Source organism: Zingiber officinale, chromosome 7A, assembly GCF_018446385.1.
Source record: "Zingiber officinale cultivar Zhangliang chromosome 7A, Zo_v1.1, whole genome shotgun sequence".
In the NCBI taxonomy this organism is placed as follows: domain Eukaryota; kingdom Viridiplantae; phylum Streptophyta; class Magnoliopsida; order Zingiberales; family Zingiberaceae; genus Zingiber; species Zingiber officinale.
The window spans coordinates 137,225,319-137,249,677 of NC_055998.1; the positions used below are offsets into that span (position 1 = coordinate 137,225,319).

Consider the following 24,359-nt stretch of genomic DNA (forward strand, 5'->3'; position numbering starts at 1 on the left):
AAACTTCACAATTGGGAAGAATGTCTCTTCAAAATCAATATCCTCTAGTTGGTTATATCCTTTTATAACTAAACCAGTCTTATATCGATTAATCAAACCATCTGCTTTTCTCTTTATCTTGAGAATCCACTTATTCCCAATAGCTCTTCGGCCCAAAGGAAGATTAACTAAATCTCAAACTTAATTCTTTCTCATTGATTATCTCCTCATCCATTGCAATTTTCTATTTTTTTCTGAGCTTCTCAAAGCTTCCTCAACTATCTGAGGTTCCTCATTGTCAATTGGGAGAATCATCAATGTCTCATTCTTAATGTCAAACCTTCTCTGAGGAATAATCTAACGACTACTTTTTCATAGGTTAAATTATTGAGAAACTGACTCATTCAGTGGTGAATTACTTCCACTAAATTGACTAGATTCAGGCATCTCCTGATTTGTTGATAAAGGAACATTATCCTTCTCCTCTATCTCATATAGAGGAATTGTCTTATCAACTTCACCTCGTGTTGAGAACTCAGTTTCTAGAAAAGTAGCATCTCTTGACTCTATTTCAGATATGATTCTATCTTGTCGCTCACCAATGAAGACATAACCTTTAGAAGTCTAAGAATACCTTATAAAGATACACTTCTTACCTCTGGATCATAATTTTCTATATTCTTGAGTCTTATCACAAATGTAGGCAGTTGACCCCTAAGGTCTCGGATTACTCAAATATGACTTTTTGTCTGTCCAACATTCATGTGGGGTAGATGGAACTGACTTTAAAGGCATTTTATTAAGCATATAGGTCACAACTAATAATGCATCTCTCTAATAGGAGATTCACTACAACAAAAATATTAAAAGACAACGGTTAAAAACCGTTGTCGTAGGCCCTTTAAAACCGTTGTAATTGGCAGTATTGTTAAAAGGGGGGCTACGACAGCGGTTTTAAACCATTGTCTTTGAATGAAAAGACAGCAGTTTTGCAACGGTTTTAAACCGTTGTCTTTGAATGAAAAGACAACGGTTTAAAATCGTTTTTATTTAGAGCATTTTTAATAACATAACACTTCCAGTTATAATCGTTTTTGGGGCTATGACAACGGTTTTTAACTGTTGTCTTTGAGGGTGATATACAACAATAACGGTTTTAAACCGTTGTCTTTTAAATTATTATCTTTTAATACCAATATATCATATTTCAATTTAAATATATAATAAAGAATCATAATCAAGAAAGAATATTCCCCACATCAATATAATTCAAATGTTAGTTATACAAGAATTATAATCACAAAAGAAGAAACATATCTCATGTTCAAATAAAATTTATCCCAATACAAATAAACAAATAAACTCTATTTACAACTAATGAACAATAGCCAAAAGACTAGAAACTTTTAATGATAGTTCATACCATGTAGGATTGCACTTAATTATTATCAACCCAAGTCCCATCATAATCTTCAACTTGTAGGATTTCATTGGACTCCTCATTCTCACTTGCTTATTTTTTCATACCAACCTTTTCCAATATGAAGTTGGTGCTGAAGACTTGATAAGGTGCTTGGATGAGAATGAGAAGAGAGACGAGGAGGCAAGCCAAGCCAACCTTGAGGGAAAATGTCACCTTGTCTGTGTCCTCTCTGGCAAACTCCTACACTTCCATCATCAATTTCCTCATTGGTACCGTGGTTTTGCCATATGATCCTTGGTAGACTTCTTCATGCTTTCTGATTGTGGTGTTGCGTTTGGCGGCAAGCAAATGTCGATCTGAATACTGCTACCTTTCTTTCCGTTCATTGTAGTTCTATATGTAAGAAAACAACATCAATAGGGCAGGTATACAAGAAAATTTAAAAAACAAAAGTCTATCTATATATCTTACCTGAAGAGTAGGGTGATTGTTGATGTATATGAAGCTAGCTCTTTGTTGGTGCTGAAATGAGTGAATGGAGAGATCGACATCGGAGAGCATTTAAAGAGAATTAGTAGATGAGATCATAGCAAGCATATACTTGTAACTAGTAAGACAGAAAAATAATTTTGGATGAGACAAATCAGGTTTAACAGAACAAACAAAAGAAGACAATGTGAGTTTCTATCATTGAAAGATCTACAATTTAATTATTCTATTAATGTTATCACAATGCCAATGATTGAAGCAGAAGTTAGGTAATCTAGGAATGAAATTTATGCAAATATGACATGAGCACTCACGTTGTTCCATAGAGTAAAATCTTCAAGACTTTTGTGATATCATCATCACCATGGTTGTCCTCGATAAAAAATAGTTAAGCTGGTGATTTATTATATAAAACAGTCCATAAAGACATTTACTTGCATATTTGAAGAATTTTGTAGTAAAGTAAAATGCTATAAACCTGTACAAATCATTTACTTGCGAACATTTTGAAACTTGAGGTACTTCAATGTGACTGGCTTCCCCTGAAATTTCAACATATATGAAGCATAACTATTGAACATACATGCAGTGAAAGCAGTGTAGCTGCAAAATCTACAGTTTAACACAAAAAATAGATAGCATAGAAAAACTCACAACAAGAAAACATAAGTACTTCACCTTTCGATTATCAGGTGATAAACTGAGGGAGTCACTTGGTGGATAATTAATCATTAACATTACAGTAAAATTATCAAGTGTTAACAAAAAGTGCACTGTAGCAATATAGGGAAAATTATAACAATCTGTTTTCTTTGGGAAATTTGTAATCTTGATAACAAGGATATCTAGCAGCTATACAGTAGACCTGAAGCCCATATGCTCTTTGTTTGCAACCTAGGACCTGGTAATTAGAGAAGAATTTTGCCATATCAACAAAGTTCAAAAGGAAAAAAAAAATCAATTCAGAAAGTACTATTGCATTTATAACATGTGAATCCATAGTCAACTTCTCTTGCATTGACATTGTGATGCATGAATCCAACAGATGAAACATGCTGAAAACATGTTTACTCATCCTGTTCCACATACTCACCTTTCCATTGATCTAAAGGCCAACATTGGCAAGGTACTGTTTACTCATCCTGAAAATATGCTTTGTCAAGCAACATTGTGAAACTAAACCAAGGCCAGTCTCACATATCTGCTTTTGATCACCTATAATAACTATGACATATAATAATAAAGTGAACAAGGAAAGGGAAAAAAATTAAAGCTAAAAGGTTCAATGAATTGATATTTGTCAACAAGCAAAAATATCAAGTTGTGTCGAACAAGATCGAGTGCAAGAAAGACATCATACCATAAGGAGAACCATCATTATCATGCACAAATTTATTTTGTGTAGGCACTACATGTTTTGCTTACCACTGACATCTTACATTGTATTTTCATTATTTTGTACTTTGTTATTCTCTAGGTGTGGATGTAAACAAACTTTTTTTTGGATTGTATATAGATTCAATCGTGTGGAAATTCTTGCTCCCGTTGAACCATTCAATGATTTTTCTTTTGATGATCTTCTGATTGTAGGAAAATAATCTGGACATCAATTAAAATGATAGTAGATGGCATTAGTATTGTTAAAATATATAAGGTCTGTAGAAATATAATTTTCAGTTCTTAATATATCGGCTATGCAAGTTGGTTATGTTTTTGCAGTAACAATTGTAAGCATAACACAAACATGTAAATGAATGCACGACATATGATTTGTCAGTTACAATGGAATTGTTACAATAGATAGCAGACTCTAAACCAAATTACTCAAAAATGGATAATCAGTAACTTGCCCATTAGAAAGGTGGTTAACGCAAGAGTAAAAGACACTTGAAATGTACGATAAATGTAAGATGTCAGTTTGAATGTTGGCTCACCACAATGCTCGGTATGCACATGGTACCTGTACATTATTTTTTACACGTGAAGGCACTAAATTAATATTTTCCTTTAGTTGCATAAGAACATTAATGTTGAAGTACATGAGAAATCAAAAAGGTTTATAGTAGCATGAAGTACCAACAACATGATTCTTATCAACATATTCAATCAGCAAATTGAGAATAAGCAAGATCTCACACTCAGAAGTCAAAAATAAAAGATAGCTAAAATGTCAGAACTATAAATATCACCTGAGATTGAGGAAAAATGTCAGCTAGCAGTTACTTGTACCGCTTCACTAGTTGTCTAGATCGTGCCCTCAGTGCAGGGCAAAGATAGCACAGACTACCACATGCAGGCAAAATCTTCTTGACATCATACCCATCTTGTATTCTACAAGAAAAAATTATGGAATCTAAGAAAATTAGAAACACATGCATTTTAAGTTCTGGAGGCAGTTGAACTCAAACTTATTTACTATCATACACCATAATTGCTAATTTTCAAATTACATGGCATTACTAGACCATGATTGTCGAAACCTTTACTATCATAAACCATAGATTACATGGCATTACTAAACAATAATAGCTGAATCTCAACTTACATGGCATTGCCTAAGTGGGTTACGGGCCTATGAGATAAATCAAAATTTTGAATAACAATTAAGCTGAGTACAAATGGCTAGTTCATCCAACAGTGAGAGAATTCGAGTCAAGCTGAAGAAGCCAATAAATATATAGCCATCCTATCCAAAAAAATTAATATGTAGACATAAATATGTCACAATTCCAACGCATGTCTGCTTAAAGGTAAGAAACATAATCTCTACCAGCTCAACACCATTATGAAAGAAAAGGCCATAAAAATTAAATTCGGCGTTTGAAGAGTCTCAAAACAGGCTAGAAATTTCAACTTTTTTACCAAGCTGAGTAATTAACAACTCGAGATAAAGCAAAGGCATGCAACGCATGGACCAGCATACACCCAAATAATTAACAAAAAATAACATTGCCAAATTTATTATTCTGAACAACACAAACTTGGGAACTTGAAATGGCAACCAAAACTGCAAAAGATTTTACTCTGACTTGTTCACGTGACGAATCAAATCAACAACACGTGAACTGCAAATAAGAATCAAATTACAAATTAGAGATCTCATAATCAAACAAGATCTTACAAGTAATATCTATGGATTATTGTTGTAGAGTTTGACAATTAATTACTTGCAGCCCCACTCATTGTCGTACCAGGACACAAACTTGACAAAATTTCCATTCAGAGCAATTCCTGCCTTGGCATCAAAAATGCTCGACCTATACCAATTTAGGAATCAAATAATTATCCGCTTAGAAAACAAATATCAAATTCGTAAATATCAGTAAATAATGCATGAACTAAGATTGAGCAAAGAAAATACCTGCTGTCACCAACGAAGTAAGAGGAGACCAAGTCCTTATCCACATATCCTAAGATGCCCTTGAGATTTCCTTCAGATTCCTCCCTGTCATGCAAGAAATTAGCCTGACTACATATTAACTTAAAAGGGTTGTGCGAAAAGGAGTTCAGAGGAGCGATTATACGGAGAGGAGTTCACAAAGAGAGGATCGCCGGCATAGAGGGGGTTTGGCAGCGTGAAGAGATAAAGAAAGAAAAATGTGAAGAGATCGTGGATGGAAATGCTTAAGGTTTGAGAAGGCAAAGGAGAAGGGAGACGCGGCGACAAAAAATTTCAGGGAGAGGGAAAGAAAAACTCGGCGGCAAAAAATGACGAATGGAAAAAACGGCGAGGGAAAAAATAATGATATTCAACAAGACTTAATAGACAACGATTTTTAAAAACCGTTGTCGTAACCCCAAAAAAAGCGCACATAGACAACGATTTTCTAAAACCGTTGTTGTAACCTTTAAAAATCGCTGTCGTAGTCCCAAAAAATCATAAATAGACAATGGTTTTTAAAAACCGTTGTCGTAGACCAAAAAAATTGCTAAAAGACAATAGTTTTTGTTAAAATCGTTGTTAAAAAGTAAAATAATAATGATTTGGTATAAAACCGTTGTCGTTTGAGTGTTGTTGAATGAGGATTTTCTTGTAGTGATTGGCAAATTAGTCTGCGCCATCATAGGTCTAACCATTTCAAGAAGAGTCCTATTTCTTCTTTCAGCAACCTCATTTTATTGTGAAGTTTCAGGGATAGTTAGCTGTCTAATAATCCCTTTCTTATTATACATTATCTTGACTTGATTAGACAAATATTCACCTTCACGGTCAATGCGCAAGATTTTAATCTTATGTTCCAATTGATTCTCAATTTCATTCAAGTAACGAATGAAGCAATCTAATGCTTTGAATTTATGAGAAATCAAATACACATGACCAAAATATGTGAAGTTATCAATAAATGTAATGAAATAAGCACTCTCATTTCTAGTCTTTAGATTCATTGGATCACAAATATTTAAATGAATTAAATACAATCGTGATTTAGCCCTAATAGCCTTTCCAAATAGTTTCCTAGTTACCTTTCTAGCAAGACAATGCTCACATATAGACAAGTTAATCTTAGTATGAGTGTCTAAAAGATTTTCCTTAGTTAATCTATTCATTTGTTCTTGTTCTATATGTCCTAGTCTAGCATGCCAAATTTCATCATTAACATCAGCATTACTAGTAAGAGCAATATTTAAAAAACAACCATCATTATTATTTGGTTCTACATCAAGAACCATAAAACTATTTGTTACATAATCATGCCCAATTAACACTGAGTCAATCCAAAATTCCACACAATGGCTATAAAAATGTACACAATAACCTAAATAAAAAAGACAAGTGACAGAAACTAGATTCCGTCAAATCTCAGGAGCATATAGGACATCATGTAGAAATAAGGTTCGTCGACCACGTAGGTTGAGCTTGCAAGTGTCAATTCCTTTGACTTCAATTCTTGCATTGTTTTCCACATATATACATTTGTTGCCAGCTGGTAGCCGACGGTACTCCACATATGTAGCTCAATCACGAGCTACATGGTTCATTGCTCCTAAATCTACAATCCATAAAGGATAAAAATCAGCTAACAACACTATACTTGCAACATGATGCTCATGGAAAGAAGATAGAGATGGATCTACCTTTTTAAGCTCAGTACAATCCCGAGCATAATGACCCTTTTTGTCATAGTTGTAGCAAATTAACTTACTCTTAGGTCTTTGTCCATATTTCTTTCTTTTCTTCTTGATTTAGTTTTTCGCAGCAACATCACTAGTCTCCTTTCCTTTCTTAAACTATTTTTTCTTATTCTTGAAACTAGAACCTTCAGCACCAAAAGTATGACTAGAAATCTTTGCATATTTAATCCTTTATACCTCAAGTTCAACATGACGTGAGATATCAGTGAAAGTCTTGATACTTTCACTATGAGTTAGATTCTGTTTTATTATTTTCAAGAATCAGGAAAGAAACGGATAACTACCTGAACCTATTGTTCATTGGTCAACTCATGACCAGCAACTTTTAAGTCTCAAATCATGTTACCCATCTCCCTGAGATGTTGGGCCATGGTAACATTTGAGCATTTTTTACAACTATCAAACTTAATTGTTAGTTAACGGAGCTTACTTATGTTGGGTTACAAGGTTGTAAATATAGTCTCACATTGAAAACATATGGGAAAGATCATGAGTTTATAAGAGAAAAAATATCTCCATTGGTGTGAGGTCTTTTGGGTAGAGCCCAAAAGCAAAACCATAAGGGCTTAGACTTAAAGTGGATAATATCATATCATTATGGAGATATCTAAATTCTTTTCGATCCTACAATTGGTATCAGAGCTCGGACTGACAGAAGGTTTAACCGCCGACTGTGCACAAGAGCTATGGTCTAATTGAGACATGTGGGTACAATATTAGCCTCGAACAAAGAAAGTGAGGGCTCCTATGTTCGGATCAAGAGGACCAGACACTAGACAGGAAATCCTAATTGCGGCTAGGCAAGGAAGTCCTAGTAGGTCGGGTGGACCGAGAGGCAGGAAGACTTGATGGGTCGAGGATCAGACGTAGGAAGCCAGTGGTCCTTTGTTTGAGGGGGGAATTATTGGGTTGTAAGGTTGCAAACATAGTCCCACACTGAAAACACATGGGAAAAATCATGAGTTTATAAGAGAAAAGATATCTCCATTGGTGTGAGGCCTTTTGGGTAGAGCCCAAAAGTAAAATCATGAGGGCTTAAGCTAAAAGTGGGTAATATCATACCATTATGGAGATATCTAAATTCTTTTCGATCCTATAACTTAGACTTACTTCACTGTACTTCTCTCTAATGGCTGCCTAGACAACATGAACCGATGCTAATGACTCATACTCAAATACTAGGTCATCCACCATTGAACTAATCAATATTCCCTTAGCAGTGGAGTCCTTCCTTTTCCATACCTTATAGGCATCAAGGTCACATCTGTGTTGTGTTGTAGAACCATTAGCCGGTTCATCCATGAATTGATTTATAGCCTCTAGAATTTCTTGTTCCTCAAGAACATATTGTATCTTGAGGTGTCATATTTTATGGTTATCCCCATATAATTTTTCTCCTTTATTGAGTTCAGCTATGATATTTTTAGTTGCCATAATATACAATAAATAAACATATTATTTATTATTTTAGTGTAATTCATATGCATGTAATTAATTATTGACTCATTATAAATTAGGATTGATTTACAAAATCAAATGATAACTTTGTTTCCACTCATCATTTGTAAGTGTCAATTTAATCAACACTAATCAATTATATTACACATCCCATCTAATAAACTAATAATTGAATATGAACAAATTATCTATTAAAATGAATTAATCACTTTCATATGAACTAATCATCGAATATGAACGAATCATATATTAAAATAAACTAATCATTTTAAGTTTTGTTAACACATAACATAACTTTTCATAACATAACTCTATTCGTACATAACGACAAAAATCATTACATAACTCAATAAATAAATGGGCTAATACTGTTCGTACATAACAACAGTAAATAGAACACTAATAAACTAGATAAGCCAATATCACTCCCACTAGAACAAATACTAGTGTAGCGACCAACATTATCCCTATCAACTTGGACTCATTTGGGATAATCTCAGATGGGGCAGCTTCAGGATTCTTCATTGGATCCATTTCTGGATCTTCCTTGAACATTTTCTGGCTCTCTTCAAACTCTTCAGGATCTTCTTCACCCAAATGGTGAAGTAGTTCCTCACGCAGTTTTGAATATGTGACACGTCCTTCATGACATCCCCATACATAGTCTGCTATCACCCTAGGATACTCTAGGAATGAACGCATTAAAGCCTAGATCCTATAACTGTCCAGGACTGGAAACTCTTCTTGCTCAAGTTTTCATAATAGTTTATCAAGCCGTCTAATATGTTCATCAACTCCATAAGTAGAGTTATACTCTATCATCTGAATCTCCTCGCGGAGTTGGTTTCGCCATACTTCTCGATGAGTCAATGTGGCAATCGTCCGTGCCATATGAAAAATTAAAATTAAATAAGTTAGTACAAAACTAATTTAATTCAATTTATACAAGCATAGAACCATCATTATAAATCAAGAAAAATAAATCTTCTCGATTTTTAGGAGTTTGAGTCGACTGACCCATTGGACCAGTTGATTAAGAATCCGGATTCTAAGCTTAATCCATTGTCCTTGTTAGAACTAATCTAATTTGGATAGAGATTTCTGACTTATGTTCTGTTGTTATTTTAATCTAAGTCCATTTAAGTCAATTTCAGACTTATTGATCAAACTTAGAACCGTTTGATCAATCTAATGTCCATTGGATTAAGTCTGACTCGTTAGAACAAATCTAATATTTTTGATCAAATCTAACACAATAGAACTAATTTGGTCATATTTGATTAGCCCAACTTATGTAATCAAATTACCCCAGTTAATTCAATAATAAACTGATCTGGTTAAACTAACCAATAATTTAAACTAGATCTTAGTATTATTGAATCAAACTGGTCTGATTAAACTAACCAATAGTTTGAATCAGACCTGGATTTGATTAGATAAGCTCGTCTAGTTCAATTTTTAATTAATTGAACCATAAATTAATTAAATATGTATTTATTAATTAATAATATATTCTTGTATACATTTAATTAATAAATATATTTAATTAAATTTCAAACATGCAAGGCACTGTTGATGTATGGTTTGGTGTTCACTTTTTTAAATCGATTGTTTTAATCGATTAACAATTCAACTTTTTCTCATTTTTGATAGATGAACAGTAAATATTGTTCATCTTCGTTTAATCGATTACCTAGATCTATTAAAAATCTATTTGAATTGATTACACCTGTGCTTGAAAGATTACACCAATCGACTACACAGATTTACTGCCCTTTGTCAGTTTAGTCGATTACACAGATTTTAAATTAATTAAGATCTATTTTAATCAATTAGTTTAATCAATTAAACTTCTCTTCGCTGTCACGACCGTGACACTCTCTTCTTCTACCGTGATGAACGTGGTTGTCGCGACTCTCGATTGTCGACCTCTCAACATGGTCGCCGACCTCTCCAACTACGGGAGATCGCGACCCAGTCCCGATCTTCTCTGGCGACGACGGCAGAGAGATTTTCATTTTGCCGAAGAGACAAGTTTCATGCTTAGACATTACTCTGATATCATTGTTGCCTATAATATGCATGAATCACAAGATTAAAACATGTAACAACTCACAGTGATCTCCCGAGACGAACTTGGTCACTGCTTGACGTCGGAAGAGTGATCACGAATGAAACCGGAAAGCCCTTCGAGTTTCATGAGAAAAATCCTTTTTGTCCGAAAGTTCTCCTTTGCCCACCGTCGCCTCCACTGTGCACACACTGATCACCCTCTCCATTCCTTTTCGATTGCTCTTGGACATTTCAATATATAAGAAGAAAGCATCGGTCTGTAACCGATACTTTGATGGCATATAATGGAGGAAGATGAAGGTGAATGAGTACTCCCTTCATCTTTCTAACATTACAACTAATGCAACGTCTAACATTTGCAACTAATGCAAAGTTGAACAACTTATTCATGTATTTTGATTTTAAGAAAATCACCCATTTCTACTTATCACTTTATTTATTAGGTTACTTACTCTAATAATTTCCCTTATTCGACAAATTGGTAAAATAAATAAAATGGTCCTAGTCTAAAACATCTCTCTCTCCCACACACACACCTTACAAATAATGTCACCTAGACAACACATTCATTGTGACCATCACTACATCATGGAGGAAAACTTTTCGAAAATCACACCAATACTACTTTATTGGTGAAGGCTAGCCCTTAGAATTGATGAACAATTATACTTCAATGAGTTTCTCAATTAGGTCATTGAATTCAAAGATTAATATGACTAATAGAACATGACCCAAACCAAATGTGCATGATTTGCAAAGATCAAACTTGTTACTTAGACAAAAACTACTAGTAGAGCATTCGAGACAACTTAGCAAGTCTGGCTAGTTGTTTTTTTTATTGTGGTGAACCCTATAAAGAGGTGTTTTACTAGTTAAGGGATTGATAGTTGAAAAGCTTAGAATTATTTGATCTCAAAAATCAAGAAAAATGATTGTATGGAAATTTAGCTATAAGTTTATTTGTAAATTAGCTTGTGGTTATTCTATATGCCTTGAAATTTCATAATGTGTTGTGCTTGCATAAGTTAATTCATAAATCACTTAAGAGCATCCACATCAAATACTTTATTTAAATATTTTATCTTAAATTTTAGATAGAATAGTTAAAAAAATCTTTCCATCAGCTACTCTATCCATTCTCTAAATTATGCATTTATGAACAATACTTCTCTAAATTTAGAGAATGAATTTTATTCTCTAAACATTATAAAGGAGAGGGAAGAAATAGGAAAGTTGATATATGATATATTGAAAAGTAGATAACTAAATTTAATAAAGTAGTTTTTTATCATAAATTATGTATTTTGGATAGGGAAGCTGATATGAATATTCTTATGGTCAAAATTTTAAGATAAGTCGGAAGTTTTTAATTTTAACTCAAGCAACTTAATATAAGTTTAGAATTCTAAAAATATTAAAAAGTTTAAATTATTAGGTGCGAATTGATTTATATATCACTCCTGAAAATTAATAGAGTGAGGGTATTTTGACAAGATCAAAATTATGAGATAAATCAAAAAATATTTAAATAGTATTCTGAAAATTTAGCAATTAAGGGGTCAAAATTAAAATTTCCCTTTAATTATAAAGTTTAGGTTAGACCACTGTGTATCGTTAAATAAAAATTAGGTCCCTATGCTGGGTCAGGATGGCACGATGCAAAGATCGACGCGAAGCGAACCAACCAACAATTCCCCCACCAGAACAACTGGTGGGCCCCAATATTTGTTAGGCGGACCTTTCCACACTGGAAGGTGACGCAACGCCGGATGCAAATTCTCCGGACGGATGGCCATCGCCCCAATTTGTACCCTCGTAATGATTGGTTGTAAGAGATATGACTCCTTGGGCCCCACTTCAAACCTAGGCCCGTAAATTAATACCTGGAGAGGTCTGCGAGCGTATAAGAGAGAGTAGAGATCGTGGTCTCTCCGGTTTTACTGCTCACCGGCTTCCCGATCATGGCTTCGGTAAGCAACCTCCTTTGCCTTTCGCTCTGCTACTCATGAACTCAATTCTACGACGGATAGCCCTCTTGTTTTTTCTTTTTTTGTTTGCAATCCATGGATCGCAGTTCGTTTGAGAATATAATTAGGGATCCACAAGCTGTTGCTGGAGAATGGAGATGTGTTTCCCTTTGATAGATTAGGGAAGTTGGTTTTTTTTTTCCTTTCAGTACGTAGAAATTATCATTATATAGTGATTGCTTACTTTTAAATTGAATTTGAATTTGCTTACCGTGGTGAATCCTGATTTTAGTTTTAGAAGTAACTTTTTTTTTTCTGGCAAGATCTTACATCTCCAATTGGAGTGAACGATGGAAATGTTAACTCATCTGAGTTTTTAAACTAGGAAAGGTTTTCAAGTTTTATACTTAAATTTATCTGAGCATCATAGTTGCCACCTTGAATTAGGTCATTTTTCTTCTATCTTAAATTCGATTCCTCTTTGTCTTTAGCAGGAACCAATTATATTTTGCTACTTTTAAAATATATCTTATTCTGGAGCAATTCAAAATGTGAGTGACGTTACTCTGATTAGTTAACTCACTTTAATTTCTAGAGATCTTGAGAACTCCAAAATACAATACGCCAGAATAGCAGATCTCCCAAACAATTACATCAATGTTTGGTTGTTTCTTTGATACCATTTTCTAGATGATCTGGCTTTATTACATACAAGGTACGTTCAATTCTTAAGGCTGGAATTACCCGGTTGGGAAGTTAGTAGGAGGGAGAGGAAGAGGTAAATTCTCCATCATTCATGTACAATTTTGTGTCATTTTCCTCCTCTTCCTCCTTTATATTAAGTTATTAACATAATCCCACCCTAAATGTTAATGACTGGACTGTTGCTTGTATACTGAAACTTAGATCACAAGTGTAGGGTTAATCAAATCGATGAGCTACTACTGTATACATGCAACTTGAACTATCTTTCCTTTTTTGAATCTACTTACATGTTGGATAGTACAAACAAAATATGCTACTCCTGTTACCTGTACCACATTTTTGTTATTGTTTTTGAATAACTGCATGCATTGTTAGTGTCCAATCTCCATCTATTCATCAGAAACAATTTTCTTATGCTGCATTGACACTGTAATAGGGATTTTAACTTTTATAATATGTGAACAAAAATTATTTTAATTGATTCTTGCTTTTATTTTTTAGGAGATTGTGGTCCAGATATAGACAAAATGATTATCCAAATTAAGTTTACTTTTCATTTTAGGCTAATGCTCAAAGGTGGGTTTCTATGTAGATTTAAATTTGCTTGAATACTTTGTCAAAAAAAATTTACAACAACAATGTTATTGTATTTGTCAAATTGTGCTCATTTATAAGGGTCATATAATGATAGACAAAATAGTTTTTTTTTAAAAAAAAAATCAATTAAGTAATCAAAAAATATATTAAGGACCATTCTTTAGACAAAAATAGGTTTGTCTAGGCTTATATTAGATTATCATTTTTAAGAAAATGACAATGCTTATCTAAAAATTGGGTAATTTGATTGTCAGTGGGTGTTCCTTTTATCCATGAAGCTTTGAGTTCATATAAATATTTTGGATGATCCATCTTAGTTCTCATAAATTTAGCTCATCCTCCATATAAGTGTAATTTTTAAAAGCTTCACTCGCTCTCATGTATTGGTGGCAGTATCGTTCCCTCTTATGTGATGGTATTTTTTGCCTTTTCTAAAATGATGTATGATGGCTAAATTAGGGCAAAAAGATAATGCATGATGATATTTTTAAATTTTTGAAGGATAATTTTTTTTGAGAGAAACTAATTATATGCAAACATTTTAAAGTACCAACTAAGTAAATAAAAGTAAATTTCTAAATAGAAAGAAAAGATAATTACGGAGATGATGTGAGCCTTGTCTTATAATGAAGTTGTTTGAACCTTGCTCTCGATGTCTCCTCATTGCAATTTTACAATTCTAATTCCTGTTGGATCCATTCAGGCTTGTATTGTGGATCCAATAGTCTTGTGACTCTAGTGTACAATTCCGTCCTTTGCAATGTTCTTGAGCAATTAATAAATCTCCCACCCGTGTTCATGGTGACTCAACATTGTGGAAGGATGTTGTATCAGTCGAGCCTTGAGCAGCGTGGTGGCCTATGATTAGGGAGATTTGTAGGAGAGGGATCTAGGAGGCATGACTCTGAAGGTGATTGCAATACCAATTGCGGGTGGTTGAGTACTGTGATTGTTAGTTTAGCTTGAGGTTGACATTGCCTATAATGCATACTCAAGGCAGAGCGATTATGGTGGGGATCTGCTTTGTTCCACTGACAATTGGAATAGGTGGGACTAGGTGTGGTCTGGTCAATTCAATGTGGAGATGATAAGGGTAAAGTGAGCACAGAAGTGATAAGGTGGATTTTGGTTTTCTGATAGTTGTGCGTGAGCAAGAAGCTAATCTATTGTTGGTAACTCTTAGCTTCAGATGTCGCAACAAAGGTGACCAACTTGGTGTGAGTCTCTTTTGTGTGTTGGAGGATTAGGGCAATGCACTGAGAACTGAGATCCCTATTGAACTTGGATGCCCCATTGGCCACATAGGAGTGAGCATGGATGCACTCAACAAGCAGCAATACTTATCAGTGATGCGGTGAAGCTGATGTGGGCGTTGAAGAATAAGGGGCTCACAAGCAACAACCTAGTGATGGAGCAATGAGCTAGTCTAGGTTGATTCTGTGAAAAAAACATGAACTTGTATTTGAGCAGATATTGTGGAAGGATGCAACATAAGTTGGACTCGAGTAGTGTTGTGGCCTACAACGTACAGAGATTAGTAGGGGAGGATTCTAGGAGGTGTGATTGGTGGAGGTGACCACAATATTGTGGGTGGTTGAGTACTAGGATTGTGAGTTAAGGCAAAGCAATTATGATGGGGATATGCTTTGTCCCATTAGCAATCAAAATAGATGGGGTTAGGTACAGTTGGATCTTTGTGGTGTGGAGACAATAAGGATAAGGCAAGCACATAAGTGACAAGGTGTGTTCAGATTTACAGATAGTTGTGCATGAGCGAGAAGCTAATAAGGTGTTGCCGATCCTAGCTTTTAGCAACAGAAGTGGCAGGCTTGGTGTGAGTCTCTTTTGTGTGCAGAAGTAGAGTGCCACTTTGAGAGATGAGATCCCTATTGAACTTGGATGTGCCCATTGTCCACGCAAGAGCGAATGTGAACGCACTGAACAAGCAACCACACTAATGACGGAAGTGGTGAAGCCGATGTGGGTGTTGATGAATAAGGGACTCATGGGGAGCAACCTAGGCTTGGAGCGGTAGGGTAGGTTATGTTGATTATGTGAAAGGAACATGAATTGATAACCCAATAATTTGAACTAGTATGGGCGTAGTTTAACCTCACATAGAAGGAATCTGATTGAGGGTGTGAATGCCACTGAATCACCAATAGGATGAAATAGGGAATGTAGATGAAAATAAAACCAAATTAGAAATTCGACTCTAGTACCAATTAATGTAGTCCAAAAAATCACACCACAAAATTCCAACTCTCAAACTCACCAACGAGAAGGATAATATAAAACTAAAAAGTGATTTAATACATGAGATCTTAACCTCGTTTATAGACTATTGGAGCAAAAGGTTTTCGTCGGTGCATGGCAAGATACATGCAAATAAATCACAGGGCATTTTGCCCTAGCAAAACGATCCTTTACATGGAAAGGTCAGATATCCAATGAGACATTTTGCATCTATTGGGAATTAATCCCAAGACATATTGAAGCAAACACCTATGTAGGTTCCAACTATGTCAATCCGTGGGGGCAACCTCTTTTATAGACTAGAAATAAGAATAAAATATCTAACTAATCTTTAAAAATTATAACAAACTTTACAAAGCAAATTTTCTCTAAAAATTATAGTAAACCTTTGAGAACTCTTTAAAACGAAAGAATTTATAGAATCTTAAATTTCTAAAATTTTAATAGAACTTTTTAAATTGATCCCTAATTTTCAAACTGCATCAATAATATTCAAGCAATGGAACTTTAAGTAATTGCAACTTATTGATATCCATGTATATGATTGATTGTAGGTGATTCTACTCATATCCATATATTTTTTTTTTATATGAATACTCATATCCATATATTGCTTCTATATTAGGGTAGATCATCAGTGCTATCATGTTTGTCCTGATTATTGGGACTAGCTATATAAATCTTATCCTTTCATTTTACTGTATGCAACCCATATCACTAATAATAGGTAACACTTGACTAGACCATCACTGGCGTGTCGTAGTTGCTTTTTCTTCCGTCTTCATAGTTTTTCTTATTCATGTCTTTGATGGTTTAATATCAATCCACGGGCTGTTAAGAATTTCCTTTATCACAATCAGGATAAGGGCCAACCACTACCCAAGTTCGGAGAGTGGGATGTGAACAATCCTGCCTCAGCAGAAGGTTTCACTGTCATATTCAACAAAGCCCGAGATGAAAAGAAAACAGGTAGCAACTCCGGTGCAACACCAACTAGAAATGATGGAGGTGATTTGCAACATGATGATGCCTATCAGTATCAACCGAAAAGCGTATGCTTCTCATCTTATTTCTCTTCTGATTGTTTTTCTCTTTGGCCAACTTTGCTTTTAACGATCAACTGAAAAACTTATCCATTCATTTGAAATCGGTTAGATTTGAATTGAGTGTTTTGCAGCATCACTTCACTAATCTCTCTAATTAATTTGGTGCAGCGCAAGTGGTTGTGCTGTGGTTGATTTTTGTTGAGCTGGTTTGCTGTAGTGATCTTAGTTTGAGGTTGCAAGGGTAAACAGAGTTTGTTTAGCGGATATATCTGACTGAAATTATTATACCCCAATGCTCCGTATGTATTCTAATTAATTATTCTGTATTTTTTAAACTTATTATTCTCAGTTTTGCCGTGTAGTTGCACCATTTCACGAGAAATGTGCATAAAATATCAATTTTTATGATTGTGTAAAAATATTTGAATTTTTTTCCTATAGGAATAGGATCAGAACAAGGGTTGGGGGTGCCTTGATGGCTCTTCTTATACAAACATTACGATGAAATCAACAGCAGTTAAAATGGAGCCTTGTTTTTGTTGGATGATATCTATTGAAATAGATCTGACTGGTTCAGGTCTTGTCCGTCAGCTTGTCGGTAAACAACGGCTTGAATTAATAGAGCGTTGTATAGCGACGTGGGTCACGGTTTATCGTCTGGCCCTTTTGGGTCCATTTCTTTTAGTATTGCCATTATCGACTAATGTTGTTTGGTCGTCAAACCAACTCTTAAGTTGCCGACGCACTCTCTATTGGGTAGGTTTATTCATTTAAATAAAATAAATCTAGGTTGAGTAAGACTTGGACTTTTTCTCATTAAGATGTGCTTAAGTATTTACAGTTTATTGACATTTGAAGCATTGGAACTCTTTAGAGCAAAGTAGAGGTGGAGAGATCTAAAGTTGGAATAGGTGATTTTAATAACAAGAGGGAATCTGTTTATTAGGGCGAGCTTCCTCCTCTTTCTTCACCATGGATCTTTTTCCCTACTAATGATCCATCTCTTTTTTATTCTTCCTCCATGGTAAGCAGGCCATTAGAGAGAGCACGACAAATAGCTAGTGATCGTGCAATTGTGTCATCAGTAGTCGTATTTAATTAAGATGTTTTGATGTGTTGAGCTAAAGGTTTTACTTTTGTTTCATTTGTGTGAATGAAATCGTGTTGGTAGAGTGTCTGAAGCTTGGCTTGGTGCGTGACCAAACTGATGTAATTATATTGCCCCAGGCCCGCTAGAGATTAAAGAAGGATATTGTGAATAGGGATGTAAATGAATCAAACTGTTTATGAGATATTCGAAGTTCGATTCAATAAAAATTCGCTTGAGCTCGTTTAATGAGGTTCGTTAAAATAAATAAATCAAGTTCAAGTTTCATAATATTCGGCTCGTTAGCTCGTGAATATATTTGTTAAGCTCATAAATCAATTTTTAAATAAAAAATAATAATTTTGATATTAAATTTATAGATTTTACATTCTACTTATGATATATATATATAGATAAATATATAAAAAAATTATTAGAATAAAATTATAAATTTTAATAAGAATATTATAACTTTCTCTAAATATATAATTTAGTTTTTAATGAATATTTAAATTTATAATTTATATTTATTAAGTTCGAATAAATTTGTGAGTTATGAATATATTCGTTAAATAAAGTTCGAGTTCGATTCAATTATAAATGAGTCCAGTTCAAAAATTTTAAAAATTGGTTATTATACCCCTGAATGTGAGGGACGTGAGGATGTAATCATGTTTCAAGTGATTGAATTTGACCATCACAAGTTTGATGGAGGAGAAAGAGGATGATGAAGGAAGATGGAGGAAAAATATAATATGAAAACCTATATTTTAAACAAAGTTGGTGATTATCAACAATAGAATTCGAAAATTTTCCTCATTGGCAATTAAAAAAAGTTGTCAATTTTTTGATACATTATAAACAATTTTTCTCTTTTTTAATTATCGATTGTGAATTTATTGGATCGAGAAAAACACCAGAAGGGATAAATAGGATAAATATTATTTATAAAAAATTAATTTTAATTATTTTTTTTCAAAATTTTCAAAATTAATAAATGAAATGCTAAATAAATATCTTTCAAATGATTTTTGGAAAAAATATAATTAATTATTTGTCTGTCATGTTTTAGTTTTTTTAAAACAGAAGGGCGTATTAAAGATAATTGCCGTATTTATTTAAATTTATTCATTTATTTATTTTAGTAATTTCCAAATTCGTATAAATTCCACATCCGTGGCAGAAATGTATCGTACCCTTCGGGAACACTTCTGCAATCCATCACCGTCCCCTGCTCACGCTTCTCTCTCGCCGTCCCTTGCTCGTCTGGATCTCGCTTGATGTCGCCGGCAACGGTAGAATAACATCCTGCCGACGAACGAGCCCTAGCAGGTGTTTTTTTATGTCAAAAATTTCCCACGCTCGGTTCTTTGTCTAATTCATACATCGGATTTTTCCATTAAACCCTAAATCGGTTTCTCCATTCCTTTCCATCTTGCTTGGTGAACCTTCCTTTAAATCCTGGTGAAGTGTGGCAAAGATTTTTCTTTCGATACTGTCCAAGTCCTCATCTGTTATGCATTCCGTGCTTTAGTAGGTTTCCTTTATTTTGCCTCGTTAAAAGTACATCTTTCTTGTAATTTTAGGGGTAAACCACTTCGTTGCTCTTCTGTTGCTTTTAAGAATTCAAGTACTTGAAGATTAGTAGTTAAGATAGGATTGGGAAACCCTTGCATCGCAATTGTTCATTTATCTATTCTGACCAATGAATACCAAATAATGCTTTAACTGTAACCGAGTGGGGATGGGATGAATGCGATTGGCATTATCATTAGTACGGAAAGTGAAATGTTCACAATTTGTTGTTAGTTTTGTGGCAATTAGTGTATGGTTTTGTTAGTTGGCGTGCTTTTCAGGTTTCAACTTGAACAACTTAAACTCAGTGCCATTTCAGTGAGTTGAAAAGAAATGTTGGGTGGACTCTATGGAGACCTCCCCCCTCCTTCAACAGCCGATGAGGAGAGAAGCAGCAGTTCATCTGTTTGGTCAAGCAGTGCAAAGATGGCACCACCAACATTGCGAAAGCAGTCAATCATTCTCCAACCTCAATCTGTTTTGAAGAACCAACAGTCGCATATTAAAGCTAAAAGTTCACTCACTCCGCAAGTGAAGGAATTGGGTGCTTCCGCCCCCTTAAATTTGTCTGAAAATGGTGGTAAAGCCCCATCCTTTCAGCCAGCTCTTGTTGGGGTGACATCAACGGTCTTAGAGGAGTATGATCCTGCTAGGCCAAATGATTATGAAGATTATAGGAGAGAGAAGAAGAGAAAAACTGCAGAAGAGGAAATGAAACGAGAGCTAGAGAGGCGGCGCTGGGAAGAGGAGGAAAGGGATAGAGAGCGGGAACAAAGGGAACGGGAAGCTGCAGAGAGAGAAGAGAATGGCTATCGATCAAGGTCCTCAGCACTGAGTATATCTGGTGAAGAAGCTTGGAAAAGGCGTGCTGCCAAGAGCGAAGGAGTTACTCCTAGGTCACCTTCTCCACCTTCAAGTGGAGATGGATTTAGCATTGGAAAATCAACAACTGCTGGATTGGGAATTGGTGTTGGTGGCCACATGACTGCTGCACAGAGGATGATGGCAAAGATGGGCTGGAAAGAAGGCCAAGGACTTGGCAAGCAGGAACAGGGTATTACTACTCCTTTGATGGCTAAAAAGACTGACAGACGAGCTGGGGTGATTGTTAATGCTAGTGAGCCTAAATCTGAGAAGAAGGTGAAAAGTTCTAATCTCAATGGTCCACCCACTCGTGTTGTACTTCTTCGAAACATGGTAATATGCTTCTGAATGTTCTTGATTCAAATTCCAAGCTCATCTTGTATCATGCAATTATCTGATACAATCTTATGTTTATATTTTGTGGTATTCTTGTATCATTCTTTCCTTAGGTTGTCGCAACCTAGCATCACATTAATTTTATAGTTCTGAATCTTTTAATCTTTTTTTTTTCTGAGATGGTAATGGTGGCATATTTCATCAATGCAACTTAATTGGGTATCTGTAAACTGTAAACATTAATAAAGTCAATTGACCTTGAGAATTGGAATATATGGGATTTGGAGATGCTTTATCTTTTATAAAATATAGTCAGCCCCACCTATGGGGATAAGATTTGGTTGTTGTATTTTAATATCATGAAAAGAACTGTTTTTAGTAGCTTTTATCTTGCTTCCTCCTAGAATTAATCTATTTACACCTTAAAATTCCTTGTTTGTGTTGATATATTGGGTACATTTGTTTTCTGGAAAACATTTTTTTTGAAAATATTTTCAGTTTCTTGTGTCTGGTGCATCAGGAAATATTCCAAGTGGAAATCATTTTCCCAGGTGAGTCATTGGCACCACCTCCTTTATCCCCTCTAACAACCCTATCTCCCCCCTTTGGAAACATCCACCATGGCAGAGGTCTTCGTGAGCTAGAGCTTGCTCTGGTGCACCTCCCTCATTGCATAGGTCTTGGTGCCCTGTCACAAGCTCACTCGAGCGGAGTAGGTATCGGGGTGTTGCCTCTCACAAGCTCCCTCAAGGTGGAGTATGCACAAATCGAGCTGCTCTTTCACTTGATCAAATTGGACTGCCTAGAAGCAGAGCTTCCAGCGGTCTCTCTTGATCTCCCTCAAGCCGAAGTGAGTTGGACCGAGCTATCTTATTGGTTGATCTAGTGGGCTAAGCAAGAATTGAGCTTCAGCAAAGCAAGCATGTATTAGCCAGGGCTTGGTCAAGCAGAATAGGTGTGTATCAATTTGGAATTCAATTGGACCTCTAGATCAATTGGGAAAGGGAAGCAAAGGAATATATTTTATTTTAACTAGCCAAATGAGGAAAAACTATTTTAGTTCCCTGTAGAAGTTTTTGTCAGAAATTTGTTTGACATGTTATTTTTCTTGAAACAAATACCCTTAGTTTCAAATATTTTCCTGGATCAATTTCAGGAAGTGACTGATCTAGATTTATTTTTAGTTTTTATCTTGTTGAAAGTTGAAAGTCCTAAAAGAACTCAGTTATTTGGGAAAAGGCTGATTGCTAGGAAGGATCAATTGTTGGTCATGTTTCATTATCACATATAGGAATAGCTAGAGGAAAGGATTACTGTTATGCAAATGGCTGCACTTCTCTATTTCCTTTTGCATTTTCCAAAATGTTCTGTTTTTTTGTTTTTTCTCTGTCTGTTTAAGTGAAAAACAGCAAAGCACACTACACGTATGCAGTTGTGGGTTCTTATTTTTCCCCAACATTTTTGGACATTCTCAGTACTAAAGTTTTTCCTGTCAAGTTATCAGAATTCTACTAATAGCTCACGTTGAAGAGCGACCTGGTGAAAGATTGAAAGATCAGTTGGTGCTCATGAAAAATCTTTTATATTGATTGGAATTCAGTACTTCTCATCTAGGCCCTACCCTAGAGATTGACCTTCCAAAAATTTTATAAAATTACTTATATTACTTTAGGTAAATATTTGAAGTTAAATCTGATTGAGAGATGGAAAGGTATGATACAATTGTGAAAGATTAATAAGATTTTAGAAGTTTCATTGCTTCTGCTGCTTCAAATGTTGGTTGCCAAATGATGACTCATGACATCTGGTTATTGAACACTAAGCCTAAGCCTTATATCATGATATCTGGCACACTCTTTTAAGATATATAGTAAAAAAAAAAAGTGGAAATGTTTCAAACGATAATTTTCACATCATACTGTGCTTTAATTGTGGATTGTATACAATTGCAAATGATATTGACTTTCCTTCCCCAGGTTGGACCAGGAGAGGTAGATGATGAGCTTGAAGATGAGGTTGCATCAGAGTGCACAAAGTATGGTACTGTTACACGTGTGTTGATATTTGAGATAACACAAGAAAACTTCCCTGCAGAAGAATCAGTCAGGATCTTTGTTCAATTTGAGAGACCAGAGGAAGCCACAAAGGCATTAATCGATCTTGGTGGGCGTTTTTTTGGCGGAAGAACTGTGCATGCTTCATTTTATGATGAGGAAAGGTTTGGAAACAATGAGTTGGCTCCGCTGCCTGGTGAAGTAGCTGGTTACTAATGCGAATATTAACCTGAGAACAACTTAGGGTGGAGATTAGCCTTGCACAGGGACTTTGCGATTACCTTTCTGGTTATTTGTGTTTGATGTGCTCCTCTTGGTTTGCTAATCTACAGAAGCCTTCAAGGCATGTGTCCCTTATCTTCTTAGCTACTCATTTTGTGGTTCATGCTGCATGTTAGTGCTCCATAACAGTTCATTAGTAAAAAGGTGTTTGTTGAAGATGTAAACTTGGAAACATGGACAAGTAAGATCCTTTAGTGGGGGAGGAAGTGCTTTTCAATGGTTGTTTTCTTAAACTAAATGCTTTGCTATCATGGTTCACATGCAAATGCTAGTTATATGGTATGCCCTTATTTTGGTAGTTTATGTTGATCATTTCATGGAATATTGGTTCAACTTGATTGTTATCAGTATCAAACAAGTTATTCAGATGCACATATCTGCCTATCTAAATCTTACTCTCTGCCATCAGAATTCTTCCTCTTGCTTATTATCATTGGCTTTCTCTGTCAGCAGAATTCTTCCTCTTGCTAATGATGATTGCTCAATCATGTTTACAAATTTTTGGCCATAAAGTAGGATTTAAACTTGAAACTGTATTTTGACAGAGGATTGAATCTTATAGCTTGTCCAATCTCCTATGCCTGTGGCATTTCAATTGAACTGTTACTTCCTAGTGGCAATATTATGATGTTAGATTAATTACATTGATCTTATTAATCACATAATCTCATTGTGCATTTTAAATAATTGATAGATGATAGCTATTCTTGGCATGTTAGACCATCGAGTTGGTTGTTGCTAGCCTCGCACATGTTGTATGTCGTCGGCGTTGGTGTTAGTGCAATTGTGGTCATGTTTGATCATAGTGTTTTGATGTGTCGATTAAAGTGTTAGATATCTGTTTGTTATTGATGTGTGTATTAAGTTGTGTAGTCCCTTCGGATGGGTCTAGTGGTTAGCGCATGAGATGTTATCACAATGAGGTCTGGGATTCGAATCTCGACAAAGTCGAGGTAAATACTTCCCTTATGTGCTAGTCACTATTCCAAAAGTTAGTAGTCGCCTGTGATTTATCTCCTCTGTGTTGACCTTAGG

General features: G+C 35.1%; 2 protein-coding genes across 5 annotated transcripts; both read left to right on the forward strand.

The window, feature by feature from the left end:
- The first annotated feature begins 12,445 nt into the window (after positions 1-12,445).
- LOC122002767 (protein NOI4-like) lies at positions 12,446-17,501 on the forward strand. Of its 2 annotated transcripts, XR_006117719.1 has the most exons (4): positions 12,454-12,525; positions 13,118-13,300; positions 16,941-17,132; positions 17,295-17,501. XR_006117719.1 is itself a non-coding variant. In XM_042558074.1 (3 exons), exons 1-3 carry the CDS (start codon positions 12,517-12,519, stop codon positions 17,316-17,318), a joined length of 225 nt encoding a protein of 74 aa, XP_042414008.1. In that variant the 5' UTR covers positions 12,446-12,516; the 3' UTR covers positions 17,319-17,501. The 2 variants fall into 2 exon arrangements, 1 of the variants encoding a protein (XP_042414008.1); XM_042558074.1 differs by lacking the exon at positions 13,118-13,300 and having other exon boundaries at positions 12,446-12,525.
- Positions 17,502-19,391: 1,890 nt separating this feature from the next.
- LOC122002768 (DNA-damage-repair/toleration protein DRT111, chloroplastic-like) lies at positions 19,392-23,557 on the forward strand. Of its 3 annotated transcripts, none has more exons than XM_042558077.1 (3): positions 19,392-19,545; positions 20,070-20,985; positions 22,965-23,557. In XM_042558077.1, exons 2-3 carry the CDS (start codon positions 20,122-20,124, stop codon positions 23,256-23,258), a joined length of 1,158 nt encoding a protein of 385 aa, XP_042414011.1. In that variant the 5' UTR covers positions 19,392-19,545; positions 20,070-20,121; the 3' UTR covers positions 23,259-23,557. The 3 variants fall into 3 exon arrangements, with proteins under 3 accessions (XP_042414011.1, XP_042414012.1, XP_042414010.1); XM_042558078.1 differs by having other exon boundaries at positions 20,097-20,985; XM_042558076.1 differs by having other exon boundaries at positions 20,108-20,985.
- The last annotated feature ends 802 nt before the right edge of the window (positions 23,558-24,359 follow it).